The sequence below is a fragment of the Lineus longissimus genome, chromosome 6 (assembly GCF_910592395.1).
Source record: "Lineus longissimus chromosome 6, tnLinLong1.2, whole genome shotgun sequence".
NCBI classification, from domain to species: domain Eukaryota; kingdom Metazoa; phylum Nemertea; class Pilidiophora; order Heteronemertea; family Lineidae; genus Lineus; species Lineus longissimus.
Genome location: NC_088313.1, coordinates 17,969,386 through 17,986,083, shown reverse-complemented (window position 1 = coordinate 17,986,083; position 16,698 = coordinate 17,969,386). Strand labels below are relative to the sequence as shown.

At 40.0% G+C, this 16,698-nt stretch overlaps 2 protein-coding genes across 5 annotated transcripts; one reads left to right on the top strand and one right to left on the bottom strand.

The window, feature by feature from the left end:
• Window position 1: 1 nt before the first annotated feature.
• On the top strand, window positions 2-5,637 carry LOC135489595 (uncharacterized). 3 transcript variants are annotated; one of them, XM_064775016.1, is made up of 12 exons: window positions 2-92; window positions 343-613; window positions 828-1,967; window positions 2,136-2,254; window positions 2,471-2,570; window positions 2,775-2,860; window positions 3,050-3,112; window positions 3,422-3,513; window positions 3,675-3,748; window positions 3,915-4,146; window positions 4,364-4,472; window positions 4,662-5,637. In XM_064775016.1, the coding sequence occupies exons 2-12, from the start codon at window positions 368-370 to the stop codon at window positions 4,852-4,854; spliced, it is 2,454 nt and encodes an 817-aa protein (XP_064631086.1). In that variant the 5' UTR covers window positions 2-92; window positions 343-367; the 3' UTR covers window positions 4,855-5,637. The 3 variants fall into 3 exon arrangements, with proteins under 3 accessions (XP_064631086.1, XP_064631085.1, XP_064631084.1); XM_064775015.1 differs by having other exon boundaries at window positions 87-613; window positions 2,483-2,570; XM_064775014.1 differs by having other exon boundaries at window positions 87-613.
• Window positions 5,638-6,779: 1,142 nt separating this feature from the next.
• On the bottom strand, window positions 6,780-15,887 carry LOC135489592 (SH3 and PX domain-containing protein 2A-like). Of its 2 annotated transcripts, XM_064775004.1 has the most exons (12): window positions 15,729-15,887; window positions 15,122-15,202; window positions 14,115-14,267; window positions 13,635-13,735; window positions 13,120-13,268; window positions 12,338-12,448; window positions 11,823-11,940; window positions 11,066-11,537; window positions 10,686-10,703; window positions 9,935-10,057; window positions 9,621-9,725; window positions 6,780-9,345 (listed from the first exon to the last, which is right to left on the bottom strand). In XM_064775004.1, the coding sequence occupies exons 1-12, from the start codon at window positions 15,798-15,800 to the stop codon at window positions 7,909-7,911; spliced, it is 2,940 nt and encodes a 979-aa protein (XP_064631074.1). In that variant the 5' UTR covers window positions 15,801-15,887; the 3' UTR covers window positions 6,780-7,908. The 2 variants fall into 2 exon arrangements, with proteins under 2 accessions (XP_064631074.1, XP_064631075.1); XM_064775005.1 differs by lacking the exon at window positions 10,686-10,703.
• Window positions 15,888-16,698: the final 811 nt, after the last annotated feature.

The following is a 16,698-nucleotide window of genomic DNA, read 5'->3' as shown; positions in this document are numbered from 1 at the left end:
AGCAATTCGGCACGAATTTCAAAAACAAATCGAAGAAAAATCTATAAACCACAACAAATATCGTGATGGTCACGATACTCACCTATTCAATAGTAAGTCAATGTAGTAGAGACTATAGTAATCACAAAACCACTCGAATGATATGTCACCAAAGACTAGAATTCCCATCTATGTTCGCAAAGTGTCTATTTTCGGACAAGTCTGAGTCAGTGTGCGTTAATGCATGTAATGTGTGATAATGAAGCTACATTCTGTTACCGGATGTCATCAACAAAATAGGTGATGTGGCCCAGTCAGTAATGTGGCCCATATGATACACTTGACCCTGTTCACTTTTTTTAGGAGGCGCCTTAAGAACGAATCTAAGATGCCGAGGAAACAGAAAGGAGTCCAAACTTATGGTCGAAATGCAGCTGTTGAACCTGATGCTGTATGGAATTTTGGGGCAAGAAGACATGTTTTTAGTGACAGCAGTGAATCAGATGCCTCAGCCAATGATAGTTTGGCATGTAAAGAAAATGTTCCACTTGAGCGTCGTGATCGGGAGTCCAGGGGCAAATCTGGGAGACTGCTCAGGAACAAAGCAAAAACAGTCAGTTACAAGGATCCACCAGTAAGAAATACCTGTATTTTCCCATATTGAAGTCAACCTGTCATTTATAAAGTTCAGTTACCGCAAACCTGTGATAAGCCTTTTTGCCTATTCATGCAAGCTCATCTTTCTCACTTCATGATGTCTTTTGCTTGCCGTGGCAAAGATACCAGGTACAAGGAGCCTTGGTTATACATCTCATTTGAAGAATTTTATTTTCAATCTTGGTTTTCAGGATTTCACGCCGAAATATGTCAAGCCAAAGACTGCGGCAAAGGCATTAAAGGATAAATACCTGTTTCAGTCATCTTTTAATAGTAGTGCAAACTCTGTGGAAGAGAGCAAAGAGCTTCCATCTAACAATAATAAGAAATCAGCAGCTAATGTCCAAAAGAAACAGCAGAAGAAAGGCAAGGAGAAAAAACCTGTTGATGTATTTGATCTGAGTGATGAACCATCCGAGACAGAGATTCCTAGAGACTGTGGTGCTGAAATGGCCAAATTTTCTGAGAAGTTCAACTTCAGTGAATTTGATAGCTATAGCTTTGTCATTTCTGAATCAGTCTCACCATGTGTTGTGGCGGGCATGCCAACAGTTGACCCTGGTTCCAACGTGTGCCCTTTGGAAGTGTCGGCTAAGGGTCTTGTGACTCCACGCACTGAGCCGCCAATAAAGGTCATCATGAGATCAGCCATGATTGAAACTAGCACTCCAAACAATGCTGTACCTGAGACCTTGGCTGGCCCTCACAAACAAAAACAATCACCGACTCAGACTGGTCAGTTGACGAGTTTCAATCTGAAAGACCTTGATGAGCAATCTCCTCTACTTCAATGCCAAGTTTATTTGGACCGACTGAGCATCTCACAAGTCGAACATGCTAGTCCACAGCTGAACATCAGTCACAATGATTCGTCTCTTAATTTCTCGGGTAATTTGTCCATCTACAAAAGTTTACAAAAAGTGACGCTTGGTTCGAAAAAGAACCAAACAAGTTCTTGTGCAAGTATCAGGTCACGAGGGAAACAGTTAGATTCAATTGCAGAATCTTTTGACGCATCACAAGATTTATTCGGGGAAACTGAGATACTTCAGGATCTGGATAAAATTAAGGAGGATGTTACTTGTAAAAGTAAAGACGATGCAGAGTCGGTCCATTCAGATAAAGATTCTTCTGGGGAAGAATCCCCCTCTAGATATGTTTCTGTGGCGTCTTCTAATGAGCAGGGAGGAAGCTTTCACATGGCTCAAGATCACCAAGAATCGAGTGTGTTTTTCACGCCACGGAAGACACGTGCCGGCAGACCATTCGGGAAAAGTATTGGTACATGTGAAAGACCAAAAGAATTGGATGGGATAGGTAATTCTTTGAAGGTGGGTGAGATATAAACAGGCATTTCTTTCCAAGGTGCCTTCCACTTGGTGTTCTTAATCTTAGCCTAGATTGATAATGTTTCATCTGTTTGTAAGCGCATATCTAAATGGCATTGGGTAGCCGGCATTATTCATTAATAATTATAATGTTTCCCCTTCCTATTGCAGAATATTCTTACACCAGTGAAAAATCCCCGCACTCAGAAGGTCATCTCTCCGAAGTCCCAAGTGCTACAACAGTGCAATCAAGATGATTTCATCAATTTTGAAGATTACCTTGCTGAGGGGTGAGGAATGGTTTGCTTTCTGCACCTCTGCATGTAGTTCTGCTCTTCTATCTTCGACCACCATATACACTTGGAAAATACTCGGTTGCTGCGGTTGAATGGAACATGTCATTCTATTTCTATACTGCACTGAATTTTGATAAAGTTTAAGTACGTTATCTAAGCCATTTTGTCGAATACATGGATGAATCAATAACCCCAAGGGCATGATAAAAGTTATTTTTGCAGGGAATGGACGGAGTGTACCAAGATTGGAGACGGTGCATTCGGGGAGGTCTTCCGAGTTGTATCAGAACAGGAATCACTTGCAATTAAAGTAAGTTCCAACTCTGTCATTAGATTCCTGAATTTTTGGAAATGGTGTCCTGCTTTTAAGGCAAACAGGCTGGCATAAGGAAAACGTCAATCTCAAAATAATTACTACATCAATTCATGTCTAGGTTGATAGGTATAGGTATAGAGGAGATACTCAAGTGAATACGCCATTGAGGAAAGTAACCATTCTCTGACTCTGTTCCAGATAATTCCGATAGAGGGAGACGTCTTGGTAAATGATGAAAAACAGAAAAAATTTGAGGAGATTTTAACCGAGATTGTCACTTCAAGGTTGGTAGTGATTTCTTCTATTATTTGCTGATACTTTGTTTCTATTGATGATATCTATAGATATTTGGATGTCAAAGGTCATAGGTTAAGTCCTTTATTGTATTATATCGCGTTCATTCAAAGAAAGCTTTGTATTTTCAAGTAACACTGGGTATTGTTGTTGAAAAAATCTTTTAAATTGCCTTTCAGAGAGTTGAGTGATCTGCGCTATAACATGACCAACATGACAAATGGCTTTGTTGATGTCAAAAGGTACGAGAACATTGCATATAATCACTTTCTATTACAACGTGTGCAAATCAACCTCAAAATCAAACTGGCCTAAGCTTGTTCATGTCAATTGAGAAGCTGTGATATTTGGCGAGTGTTTACCGCAAGGTTACCTTTCACCAATGCCTGCTAACTCTTGTCCCAGAATTGGTGCCCTGATATATAACTGACAAGGCAGCTTTCCTCAGATACTCTTCCTTATAGGAATTTCTGTCTTAAACCCTTGAGAAATAAGCCTTTATCCTGTTTCTACTAAGGCATGTACCATATCTTGCTCTCTCTTTATTCTAGCGTGCGGTGCCTCAAGGGCAGATTTCCTGATATCCTGTTGGACCAATGGGACATCTACCATAAGCGAAAGGGATCAGAGAATGATCGACCCGGTAAGCAAACTGGACTAAAGCCATCTCTTTGACCAGCAAAAGCATCTCTGATGAACGCTGTAGCAAACATGAACCCTTATTACTTTTGTGTACATGTTTTGCACAACCTTCTGTCTTTTAATTCCTCACACTACTAATACATGTAATAATATCCTTTCCAGACTTCTTCAAGGATGACCAACTCCATATCGTATTTGAATTTGCTGATGGTGGAAGAGACTTGGAAGGCTTTCAGGTTAGTTTTTAGACATATTGAACCCTAGCTAATCTATTTGGTATATTGATATAATCATTGAGAGAGAGCACTTTTGGATAGTACCTTTGGTTTCATGACAGATATGTGGTACGTTCTGCAATTTTCTCAATATTGTTTCATGTAACTTAAGTCTTATTGGTTTTAGTTTGACAACATGGACCAAGCAAAGAGCGTTCTCCACCAAGTGGCATATTCCTTGGCCATTGCAGAGCAGGAGCTGATGTTTGAACACCGAGACCTCCACTGGGGCAACATCCTGGTGAAACCTACCGGTGAGCAGACGTTGCCGTTCGTGGTGAATGACGCCGTCGTCGATATTCCATGTTACGGGGTCCAAGCCACCATTATTGACTTCACATTGTCCAGGATGGAGAAAGGTAAGGATGTTTTCTGCCTCACTTTTAGCATTTTTCAGTTAGTGTCCTTATTTAGTGTAGGTCTTCCACCACCTTGTCTGATGAGGCGTACTGCGCATATGATGACAACACTATACTGCTTGGTGGTTAGGATAAGTAGCCAAGATGTTTTAAGTAGGAATTTTGACTATTTTGTTGTGAGGGAAAATAAAGCCTGCTGTTGTTTTCTTTGATCTAGATGGCGTGGCAATCTACCTCGACATCGCTGATGACGACGCCTTGTTTACAGGGCCTGGTAACGAGGATTTCCAGTTCGAAGTTTATCGAATGATGCAGAAAGTGAATGGGTAAGCGACTTGACTCTTGGGATCGTGTACAATTTTTTTTTAAAAACGTAAAACTTTAGAAAACTTCTCAAATTCATCAGACTCCTCTCCCCCTCTGAAATTTTATGTTTGACCACAAGGAGGGACACAAATTTATGTCTTTTGTCAAGCCAATACATGTTATGACTGGTTTTTTTGCATGTATTTCAGGAATAGCTGGCGTGAATATCATCCCATCACAAACGTCTACTGGATGATGTATCTAATAGACAAGTTGATGAAAAGAAAGACCTACATCAATAAGAGTCAACCGATGCTGAGAAAGTTCCGAAGTTTCCATCGTAATCTGGTGGACTACAAGAGTGTCTTTGATATAATTACAGATTCTCAGTTCTTTGACTGAAGTTGTACCTCAGGGAGTGCATTGTATTGTAGTGTTACATCGTAGAAGCATTCTGACTCTATCGCTTCAGGAAATATTTGTGCTTGGAAGTTTAAGGCTCCCAGTTTCTACTATGCTACTGACTGTGTACAAGCAAAGTCAAATGAGACAGCTGACTGTTAGAAACTTAGTTACAGTGAAGAGTGCAGTTGAAACTGAAAAAGACTATTTGGTTCAAGGAGGATTTGACCTTGCTTTTGATGATTGTAAAATGGGTTTGTGAGAAACATTTTAAAAGCTTTTGTTCAATGATGATTGGTCTTTTATTTTAACATCAAATGATAGATGGTGTGTGGGATCTGATTTTAGTGCAATAAAATTTGTTGTGTAGTTTTAGATTATTTTCTGGGACAGTTTGATTTATGGGCTGTCTTTCTGATCAGGGCTGGGGTTTTCCATGGGTGTTTCCAGTTGTATATGCAAAACATTCTTTCAATTTTGTAGAGTCCAAATATATTTCTCCAGCTCCTTTACATCATTCTATTTTGTAAGTTTTCAATATCATAATGGACAGATTATGAAAAATCATGTATTTTAGTTTGAGAATGTACTGGTGATTAAGTTTGGGTTGTAACATGTTCTTGGTCAAGAGGTCGACAAAAACAACCCCTTTAGCTTCTATAGATTTGAATAGAGTCACTTGAACGTGTATATCTATCACTGAATTTTATGACTTAGGGTCATTTTTGTACCAAATTTGTATACAAGTTTGTTGTAAATAAACAATTTAGAAACATAGAAGTATTCTTGATTGAAGTTCTTACCCTTCCTTTCACTATTTTTGGTCCAAAGAAGTGAAACTGCCCCTTGATCCAATCTCATCTATAAGGAGAGCAATGTGTGTAGTGCAGGAGCACAGAAAAACAACCATTTTAGACTGGATTCAAAGGTGCCGGGAACAAGGCCTTAAAATAGCAGGCAACTCAGTACAAATTGCCAGAGACATTTAGAAGCCGATGTGGACAAGTGGCTTGGACTCTCGACTAGCGGTTAAGAGGTCCCTGGTTCGAACCCCACAGTCAGCGCGAGACTTTAGGCAGGTTGCCTTACTCCACCCAGGTATAAAGGGGTACCAGTCAGACATGCTCCGATTGTAGTGCTGATTGAACAGCTCATCGGAGTTCTACTAAAAGGTTTCAGGATATAAGGGGTTAAAGTGTGAAGTCAGATGACACCTTTACCGCAGTTGATATCAGACTATCAACTCAAAACTTTAACTTTAACATTAGAGGTTCAGAAAATAGAACGGTTGAGACAAAATGGTGCCTCGATCAGCAATGACATACATGTATTGGAGTGCCATTTCAGAAGGAAGGATACCAGTCCCGGTTCGCTTTGAAAAATGGACTGCAAGCAGAGGGTGCTAGCATGCATGGTTGATGCAGTGTCCTTGTCTAGTGTGTGGTATTCAAATGCTGTTCTTTGTTAGTTCATCACCAGTAAGGGATGGCTGTGATAAGTTCTTGGCGAGAGCAATTTCCTGCTGCCAGTTTGGAATGGTCACAACACTAGTACTAAAATCGGTCTGTGCAGTGTCCTTGAGCTGTGCATCCAGGCCTACCTCGGGTAGTAGGTCTGTTGAATCAGATTATGATGCATGCAATAGCCCGTTACCAGTTCAGTGTCCTTCATCCGTTTATCCTGGCCTACTTCAGAGAGTACATCCAATGAATCAGATTGTGATGCATGCACTACGTGGTCACCAGTGGTTTGTCCCACCATGGTTGTGACAGTACAAAAGTGACCTTGAGCTGTGCATCCAGGCCTACCCCAAGTAGAATGTTCAATGAATCAGATTGATCTGTTCATCCGGGCCAACCTTGGGTAGTATGTTTGATGGAAGAGAATTGAAATTTGTACACAACAGAAAAATAAGATGTAAAAACTTCTATCGATACATGTATTTTATTCATGATGTATGAATTAAATACCATAAAGTATATTGTTTTGTACAAAATGATAAATGACCAAGTAGGTTACAAAATATCTACATATATGATTTACACAATAACCTTTCATATCAAACTTACGGAGGAGTATCACAATACTGCATGTAAATGGTCGATAGAATCTCTTCACAAATAACAGGGAAACAAAATGTGAAAGTTCATCAATTACGTGAATTTTTTTAATTTTTGAAAGAACAGAGAAGGCCTTTAACTGTGGCCATTCTACTGCTGAAACACTTTTTGTAAGACATGTAAGCTGACTGGTTACAAATGCAAGACTGGGATACATATGTATACATGTACAAGCTAAAGGAAACCTAAAGCGAAACTCTTATAAATATGGAGAGTTTTGAACAGCCCGGTTAAAACCTGAGGCGGGAATATGCTTCCGTTGATAAATGTTAGCAGTTTCGAGTTCCCCTCGGGTAGTTTATTATGTAGTCGAAATAATCACCAATTTAATTTGCCACACGTTCGGCTGGTCTAAATAAAGACTCCTGCCACGACTGGATCTCTCTCTTTAAAAGAGTCGGAGACACCAAGAACAAAACATGTATCGTGGTGATTTTCTGTTAACCACTTTACTGTGTGATAGTTGAGAGCATAATTATTTTCATGATACAGCTTTCTATAGGAATATATATAAATAGCAAGTGATAAAACCGCCATGCTGCTGACATTTCGTTTTTTGTACATATGCATCATTTCAACATGCACCGGATCCTGCTAATTGCAAGTTATACAGAATGCTGCCTAGCTGCTGTGTACACACTACAAAGCTTCAGAGCTAACAAACATGTTAGAATTAACATCAATACATGGAATGATTACATACGTATCAATTCATGGGTAGTGGAGATATTGGAGAATGAATGGCTTTGTAAAGGGGATGAATTCATTGTGCCAAGTTGTCAACTGCTTGGGTGAACAGATGGCCTAGGCCCTAGGGTTCAATCCATAGTCACTAAAAGATACCACATGTACCATCTTGCATGGTGATGAAACTTTACAATAACATAGTACCAACTGAAGTATCAAATCGTTGAGAACGATTTTTTGAGGACAATCACCTTGGCCTTATCTGGTTGTAGACTCTTTGTAATTCTTTCACACTGGTAGCTTTCTGCTGTCCGACACTGCCAGTTCCATTACTTGCGCTAGAGTTGGTTGAGGCAGTGGAGGCTGTACCAATGCCACGATTACGATTGCTAGCAGGATCACTGCCTCTAGGCTCACCCACATTTTCATTATCGACCTTGACCTTTCTACGAGAGAGAACAGCACCAAGCTCACCCTCAGCATTTCCTGTGTCCTTCAAACCAGTAGGTTTTTGTTTAGTTTTCACCTCTGGTTTAGGTCGGACACTTAGCAGTGTTGGCTTTGATTTTGGCATGACAGGCTTAGGGCCTACACGTGAGGAGTTAGAAACAGAACTAGTTCCAGGACTCTTCTGAGCTTTTGGTTTCGGCAAAAGTTTAGGTCCTGTCAAAAAACTATAAACCTGAGGTGGAGACTTGGCTGCATTTCTTTTTGCTGATGCTGCTTGCGATGCAGGATTATTTTCGTCGACATTTCCAGAATCAAACATGCTTGACATACTTGAGACTTTTGATTTAGTTCTACTTTCTTTTTGCTCTGACGGCTGTGGTTTTTGGATATCAGGTTTTGAAGGCAGTACAGGTTTATTGAACTTAGGCTTAGGTTCAATTGAAGGCTTAGACTGAAAGGAAGGCTTTGCTTCAACTGAAGGTTTAGACACAGGTTTAAGTGCAGTGTTGAAAGGCTTTGAAGTGTTCTGTTGTTTGACAGGAAAACTGTATGTTGGTATTTCAGAAAAAGGTTTAACTTGACTAGGTGTGGGAGTAGTGCTCACTGGCATATCATTCTGTGACTTTGGACTAACTGGCCTCGGTCCTGCTTTATACATAACAGGTGGTGTGTGCTTGGATTCATCTTTGTGAGACTGAACTAAACTTGATTTAACAGCTTCTTCTTTCTCAGGTGGTTCGATGATGGGGCTGTCACTGCCTGTAGGGTCGTCAGCAAAGTCATCCTCCACCTCCTCATATTCGACTAAATACGACTCAGGTGCCCACCCTTCATCATCTCCAATTTTAATCAACCACCAACCATCCTCAGTCTTTTCGATTACCTCCACTACATCGTCCTCATTAAAACTAATCTCGGTGTCCTCAACTTTCTCATAAGCCGCAACTGCTATGTAAAGTTCCTGAGGCAGTTTGGAAACCTCGTCAGCCTCATTCGTGAAATCATTGAATCCATTTTTCTTTGGTGGCACAAGTGTTTCATTATTATCTTCATCAAAATCATCGTCAAAGTCATTTTCATCTTCCTCGGAATCTGATGGCACTCGTTTTATAGCTGCATTAATTGTCTGTTTTAGGCCACCTACAGAGGGGGCTGGAGGTGCAGAGGGAGATGGCTTCACAGCAGTTGGTTCAGTGTGCACACCTTGCCTTACTGTCGTCACTGGAGATGAAGGCTACATGAGAGGAAGATAAGACAGAGGTCTCTTAGAAGTATCTCAAACATCAAAATGTTCAACTGATATTACAAACTAAATGAACTAGCTCAAAAAAGACAGCAACGTGATACCCCAGAATGGCTCTGTAGAGACCTATAACTGTGACAATTTTCTTCAGCACTTCAGTACAGACCCTAGTGATGAAGCACTATATAAACAACACCATTATAGCCTGCCTTTATAGTGTGTGGATTAGTATTTCATGGGACCATTAAGTAGAACATTACACTCACCAGAACCAAAGGAACCTGTTTCTCCTCGATGTAAGATGATGGAGCCCAGCCCTCTTGGTCACGTATCTTCACAAACCACCAGCCACTCGTGTTGCGTTCTATGATCTGTAAGAATGAAACACGAGTATGAGAAACAGAATACAGTTCAACAAGAACTGACATATTTACGTAGAAAATCCACGAAGCCTGTCATCATTGTGAATCAGGATACACTTCGGAAAGCATGTTTCAACTAAATTATCATAACTTTCATGGGAGAAAGAATGCATGTAGCGTGATGGTGTCATTAGGGATAAAAAGCTCATCCAACTTACTTCAACTTTCTCTCCCACTGAAAAGTTTATGCCATCATCAGCGCCATCAGCAAAGTCAGCCACTGTGTAATATTCCTTGCGAAATTTAGGTGGCTCTGGCCTCTTTGGCGCAACTTTGGATCTCTGAAAAAAATGAAGATCAGATATGAGGAGAAAAAGGTCAAGCTTGAGTTGAGACTGAGACATTAAGCAAACAAGCAATTTTAGTTGCTGCGAGCTATGATGATGGAACGGCGGCATCATTCCAACTAGTTGCATACTACCATAATACTAGAATTTATGTAAAATGTGAATACTAAATTCACAATTTGCAAAAGCAACAAGTGTTAAATGATTCAGGCTTTGGAAATGAATGAAGAATGAACACGCAACACAATTTTACACCAAACAAGAAGAAAAACTCTAGTTGTTAGTAAAGTGCAAAGACATTAGTTTTTCAGGATATGAAGTAGGTTTCATTCGACACCAGAAATTGTTAAAGAGAAAAAGATATGTTCCACAGAAATTTAGCAGCCAACGATGACAGAAAGCAGAAGAGCAATGAAAGATAGCCAAAATAAGCTTTTAGGGTTGAAGTAATTAGTACACAACTAACCATCAGCCTACACTAGTATAAGCTTGCCGAGAGCGCCATTGCCAATAAAGGAGTATTAGTGAAGTCGACATTGTAATCTAATAGTATACATGCCAGTCAACAAATGCTAGATGACAGAGAAACTGCTAAAAAAACAGAGACAACTTAAGTCAATACCTTGTACCGCTCTTTATCCTATTGTGCAGGAGAGAATGTAATATATGACTTGATAAATGACTTGAATAGCCTTAACACATCATATCCTTGATAAACGACTTGACGTTTTACACCTGTCAGTATATTCTATTAAATATGGGATAGAAATAGCTCTAAGTTTTGAAAATCTCATTGTAATTTTTATCATGAACATTTACTTGACACGGTCTGATTAAGTTCATAATGTAATCGTGAAATCTGTTCACTGATATTCTAAGTCACGTTTTCCTGGAGTAGCGGTAGTGAATCTAAGATAAGGAAGCAGGATATGCTGTCTCAGAACTGAACTTCTCAGTTTCGTTTCGTTGTCTAGCGCAAAATATATCCCTTACAATACTCACCGAAATAGACCCTCTCCTCGGTGGTGCCTTGCCAGATCCAGGACTGGACCGTTCACCACCAGAAGGTATTCGAAACGGACTATTCTTTTTGCTCGAAGTTGAACCCGTGGGAGATGAACCCTGGTGGTCTTTTAGCTTCTTAATCGGCAGATTACTGACTTCCATCATGTTTGTAATGATCTCAACGCCTCCAGTTGGTTGTTCTGTATCGATTGAAGATTTCCGCGACGGCTCCGGACTCGGTGATGGAGTTATCTTTTTTAAGATGTTTGACACAAGTTCTAAAGATGGACGAGGGAATTTCAAATTTGATTCAAAGGACGAGCTCTTCCTGGTGCCTGAAGGAACGTCGTTCCTCTTCAGACATTCCACATCAGGGTTCCTTGAGCCTTGACTGGTAATGAACGCTGCTCGTTCTGCTGTAATTTGGGTGAGATATGCTGCAGGTGCCCACCCTTCCTTCCCCTTGAACCTAAAGGGGTAAAAGGAGACATTTTTTAAAGAGACAGACTTTTAATTTCTTTCCTATAACATGAAAATTACTTCTAGTGTAACTGAAGATATTGTTGGTAAAAATCCTGACATCATGCTAAAAACAACCATAACATTCACATTAGTAATAATTATATGTTATTAGAGCAATTTACTCAGCTCTGGGTCATGATTCATAAACACTTCAAATCTGTTTAGGCATGGCTTTCATATTATCACCCCTCCTAAGATAACAACATGTAAAAAGTAACAAAATATTGCGTACCTGACGAGCCACCACCCATCAAGACTTTTCTGCACAACATCGACCATGCCTCCTTTATCCAGCTGGATTTCATCCTGATTGTCAGGGATGAAATCATCCAGGCAAATATATTTGTAATCTGGAAGAGAAGATTAAATGAATGAGACAGATATAAAAAATATTTCACTGAATTTACGCCGATCGCATTTTCTTGTGACTCAGTGTTATTATGCATGAAAATCTGGTGAATCTTGGCATTCATAGTATTTGTACATCAGTCAATCGGGCTGTTGACATTTTTATCCTGTTAGTATTAACACAAAGGAATGGAAGAGGACATTTTTTACTTACCGGTACCAAAGCGTGAAGATGAGGTTGATATAATCCATCTGTACAAAACAGACATCGTAATTTTTTTAAAAAGAGCAGTTTCTCCTTTAGAGCCAATGTTTTATTCTTATTCCAAATCTCTTATAAACTGAGCTGCTCAATTGAGTACAAGTAGGTCTCTGTTGTTAGTCTTGCCAAAGTCTTACCATCATCGGTTAATGTTTCTATCATGGTATCTTCCTCTATTCCATCTGAACGCTCTAAGTAAGAGCTTGGAACCCAACCCTGGGAATCCTCAACACTCACAAGCCACCAGCCTAGAATGCAAGAAATTCTGATAATGTCCTGAGATAATAATGACCGGTGTTGTACCTGTTCAAATATATATCCTCAGATTAGAAAAATCTTAAAACGTTTTGCTACAAAATACAAAAATCAACAGCAGATGCAAATCCATCACACTAACTAAAAACAAGTAAACAAGGAAATCTTTGGAACAGGATGCAATTTAGCTGAGGGTGGCCTTTGATACAAAGTGGTGATCAAATGATCATTTTGAGTCCTACAATTGACAAAAAGTAGATTTGATTAGTTGCAGTATTGGCAATCTTCCAGGTGTTGGCAAAAACAATGGCATACATAATTAAGTATGGTAATGTTGCATTAGTGTGTAACCTTGGGAAGATCCCTTTACTGTAATTGCCAAATTGAGCTGGGATATCGCTTGAAACTATGCCAATGATTCATGATATAAATATATATCTGACACATTCCCAAGTACTTCCTGCATGTTTTAAAAATCATACTAAATCATGCTTCAGGACGGAATTACCAATGGGCCCAACTGTATTTGAGAAGCACACGTCTTTATGAAGTGTCCTATTTTTCAGTCTTCTTAAAAAAGGTTGACCTGGGGAGGGCAAACTGATATAGAGACTTGATTAATAACCCACGAGTAGCACATGTACACCACCACATTGATACATACCCATCTCGTTCTTCTCAATCACCTCGACCATTTGGCCTTCTCTGAGGTTTACCTCCTTGGCAGCCTCTTTTTTGTAGTCAGCAATTGCTATGTATTGTTCCAATAACATTGGTTCCGAGATGGAATCAGCAGTTTGTTCCTTCTTTTTTCTGCAACGTTGATTGGATACTTTAGTCAATTTAGCATGCATGTACATGTACAGTTGATATAAGTCATCAAATTTGTAGGTAGAGGAAATGTGGCATACATGCACATGTACTGTTGATATAAGCAGTAATATTTGAAGGTTGAGGACATGTCTTCTGGGTGAACAAATCTTTGATGCACACAGCGCTAAATTCACACACCTGTAATGAATGTCTGAAGAAACGTATATGCTGGCCGAGCAGTTTTTGACATTATTTGTTGTTGGCCTCAAATTCATGCATTGTTGACTTTGGTTTAAGATAAGACTTCCTTGTAGAGAACTCAATCTGTCAAGCCTTACAATGACAAGGTATAGGCCCAATACTCACTCAGAAATGCCCAACTGTGGGTTTATGTCTTCCCTGCTACTCTCAAAGAACTGAAGGACTTCATCGCTTTCAGATATCATTTGTGGAAGTGTGATCAGAGCCTGAAGTAACATAGAAAAAGTGCTTTTAACGAAAGCCAGGGTCAATCCATAAACAACCAAAGATAAGGCTTCAGTCATCAATTTCCACCCTGTTTGCTCGGCAGCCTGTCAGTGGATGTTCCCCCAGCACAGGCCATGCTGCTTCATCCACTCTTCTACAGTGCAGCGCCAGGCCTCTTTTGACCAGTCTAGATTTCTTTTCCCATTGGAAAGCAGTCCCTGGGAGCGTGGGCGTGTAAGATATAGGAGCCCAAATCTTGGAGCTCCAGTTAATTTCAGCTACACAACCTTTTTTCTCATTCCCTTTTTGGCTCTTAAACTTTACTTCTAGAATTTTTAGCCAATAAAGATGTGCTTTGTTGTACACTAGGAAACTAACCTTGCAGTACTCATCGATAGGGTGAAGCCTTTTTCTCGCTACTTTTTCAATATGACTTCTTCCAATGAGGATTTTACCAGGTAGAAATGGTATGATTCGGTCTTCAGGATTTACCGTACCAGATTCAACTTCGAATTTATCCAACAGCTTGGACTGAAAGGAGGTTACATCATAATTAGCAAGAATAATATTTGTTATCACTAATTTGTTTCCAAATTTGGAAGACTATTGGCCAAATCAACAAGATCAGTATCTGAACCAGCGATCCTCGGCTTGTGAGTCAGAGTAAGACAAAAGAAGAAATCCCTTCACCAAGTTAGTTTGTCAGACATATGAGTTGACTAACACAATTAATTGATCATAAGAGTGTGTATAAGGATACAATGTTTCCTTTTCATATGAAACATATGTATGATTCATCACAATTTATCTGAGTCAGACTACAGTTCCAGACGTCAATGATACTTGTATGCCAATTACTGTAACTGTACTACATTATAGACTTCTAATGCTACTATGGAAATACAAGCAGATGTCTGTTTTGACAAAAAAGTGTTTTGTCGAACATTTTGATAATTTAATCAATGAGCCTCATTTTGATACCAGCAGTCTTTTGGTTGCAACCTAGTCAACTTGATTGCAAATGTTCACTTTGAGTCCCGTTAGAATAAAAAAATTATGCCTCATTGTAAGTCCACACGGGTAGACTTGCCATATTGGGATACCTTTTGGTCAAGTGGTTAGCTATTTTAGCATTACATGAACAAGGAATTCTATTCTAGAGCAGTTCAATGATAAGCAGCTGACTGAGCACACCAGCTTGATGGTTGCGAGTGCAGAATCGGACAGATTTGGTTGCAAGTGCAGAATCGGACAGATTTGAAAGACTGTTGGTAGACTCTACATTTTATACCCTCTGCAGGTAGACTCTCAATTACGTTTTAGACCCTCTGCAAGCGTCTCAGGTCTTAGTCAGGATATTTTTAGTTGTTGGCCAAAATACCCACCTGTAACTCAAAGAACTTGCTATATCTTCTATAGATGACTGTGACAGTGCCATCTGACCATGTGATAGAAATAACGAACACCTGGAATACAAACGACACATAGATAATCATATACCCTTAATGATAGACCAACTCCTTTGATCCTTTATTCAATTCAAGACTAACTTTCAATGATACCCAACTAGTTGAATAAACTAACCACATTTAAACCACTCTCTTAGTCTTAGGCAAATAGCTCCATTTGAAAACTTTAGGTCTACTTTTCCCAGAAAGTTGAGATACTGGGCCCCCGAAGCCCCAGGGGGCCTCCGGCCCCCTAGGTACAACTTCCTGTGGTCTGAGGAAAAGTGCTCTGCCCTTGAGGCTAAAAACAGCTTCAATATTACAAAACGCCATGGTAGCCAAAATGCCCCCCCCCCCCATTCGTCCGGGTAGTGAATGAGGAGACTGGTGAAAGAGTCTACCCCCCCCCCCCCCCCCCCATCACCACCACCACCACCACCACTAGACTAGCCTACACTTACAGTGTAGTTTTCTGTACGATTTTGATTTGAGTTGACTGGCATTTTCTACATAAAAAGTGGCCTAAACCCAGTGGAATACTCACATAATGTTTACTTGGGTGTCTTCGTTTTTCGATGTCTATGACCCTCACACCTGAGACTATCCGTATCACCATCTTGATCACACTACTTGTAACGCTTTACAAACTTCTCCAAAGCACAGAAAGATAAAGAAATTCTGCTTTCAACCCGGAAATGGCCATATTGGGATACACCTTTTGGTCACGTGGGTAGCTATTTTTAGAACTACGCGAACAGGGAATCCTCTGTTCTCTGAGCTAAGGTCTCGTTAGGGAGTTTTTCCCAAATGTACGCGATGATGACGTGACATCTATTTTAAAATGCGTTTCCAAAGTGAATGCATGAGGACAACCCATTTGTGTCGTATATCACTGGAAACGCCCGATTCCCCTGATTCTGCAGGATGTTAAATCGGGCATTTTATTTCTTTAAATAAATCATAAGCGTCGCATTGGCTCCTAGCTCTGTTCACCATCCCAAATGGCAATATTGCCAACTGGGCCGGACAATCACGAAAACCCCCAAATATTATACATTTCTTCCTTAATAATTCTTACAGTGACCATTCTCCCATGAAAGACAGTTGCTTACGCTACACAAAAATAAAAAAATAAACGAGGGTCAACCATTGAACTTTTGAGATATGTTGAACTTTGCACAAATCAGCGAAAAACGCACCAACTTGCACTGGACGGCATTTCAACACGGGGCCGACGCACATCCCAAGTTCAGTGTACACATACGTCGGCAACAACAGTAAATGCGTAGTTTCTTGTTAGCCACCTATTGAGTAGCGCTCTAGGTTTTAGAAACTCCAAAAAAGATGTCTTTGCCAAAACAACTGCTGAATCAACACTGCCTTACTGTGAGGGCCGAGAAATCAATGATTTTAGGAACTATGGGTTGGTCGCGCATGAATACAAAAAAAACTCCCTAATGAGACCTAACGAACAGCACTCTCCATGCGTCGTCAAGGGTGACCATTGCCGCTAA

Excerpts from the sequence above, each read along its gene's own strand:
- LOC135489595 (XM_064775014.1), top strand. The coding sequence starts at position 311 with ATGATACACTTGACCCTGTTCACTTTTTTTAGGAGGCGCCTTAAGAAC. Across the intron at positions 2,861-3,049 it reads ACCGAGATTGTCACTTCAAG|AGAGTTGAGTGATCTGCGCT; the intron begins GTTGGTAGTGAT and ends ATTGCCTTTCAG. Across the intron at positions 3,749-3,914 it reads GAGACTTGGAAGGCTTTCAG|TTTGACAACATGGACCAAGC; the intron begins GTTAGTTTTTAG and ends TATTGGTTTTAG.
- LOC135489592 (XM_064775004.1), bottom strand. The coding sequence starts at position 15,800 with ATGGTGATACGGATAGTCTCAGGTGTGAGGGTCATAGACATCGAAAAA. Across the intron at positions 15,203-15,728 it reads GACACCCAAGTAAACATTAT|GTGTTCGTTATTTCTATCAC; the intron begins GTGAGTATTCCA and ends TTTGTATTCCAG. Across the intron at positions 9,346-9,620 it reads AACAGGTTCCTTTGGTTCTG|CCTTCATCTCCAGTGACGAC; the intron begins GTGAGTGTAATG and ends CCTCTCATGTAG.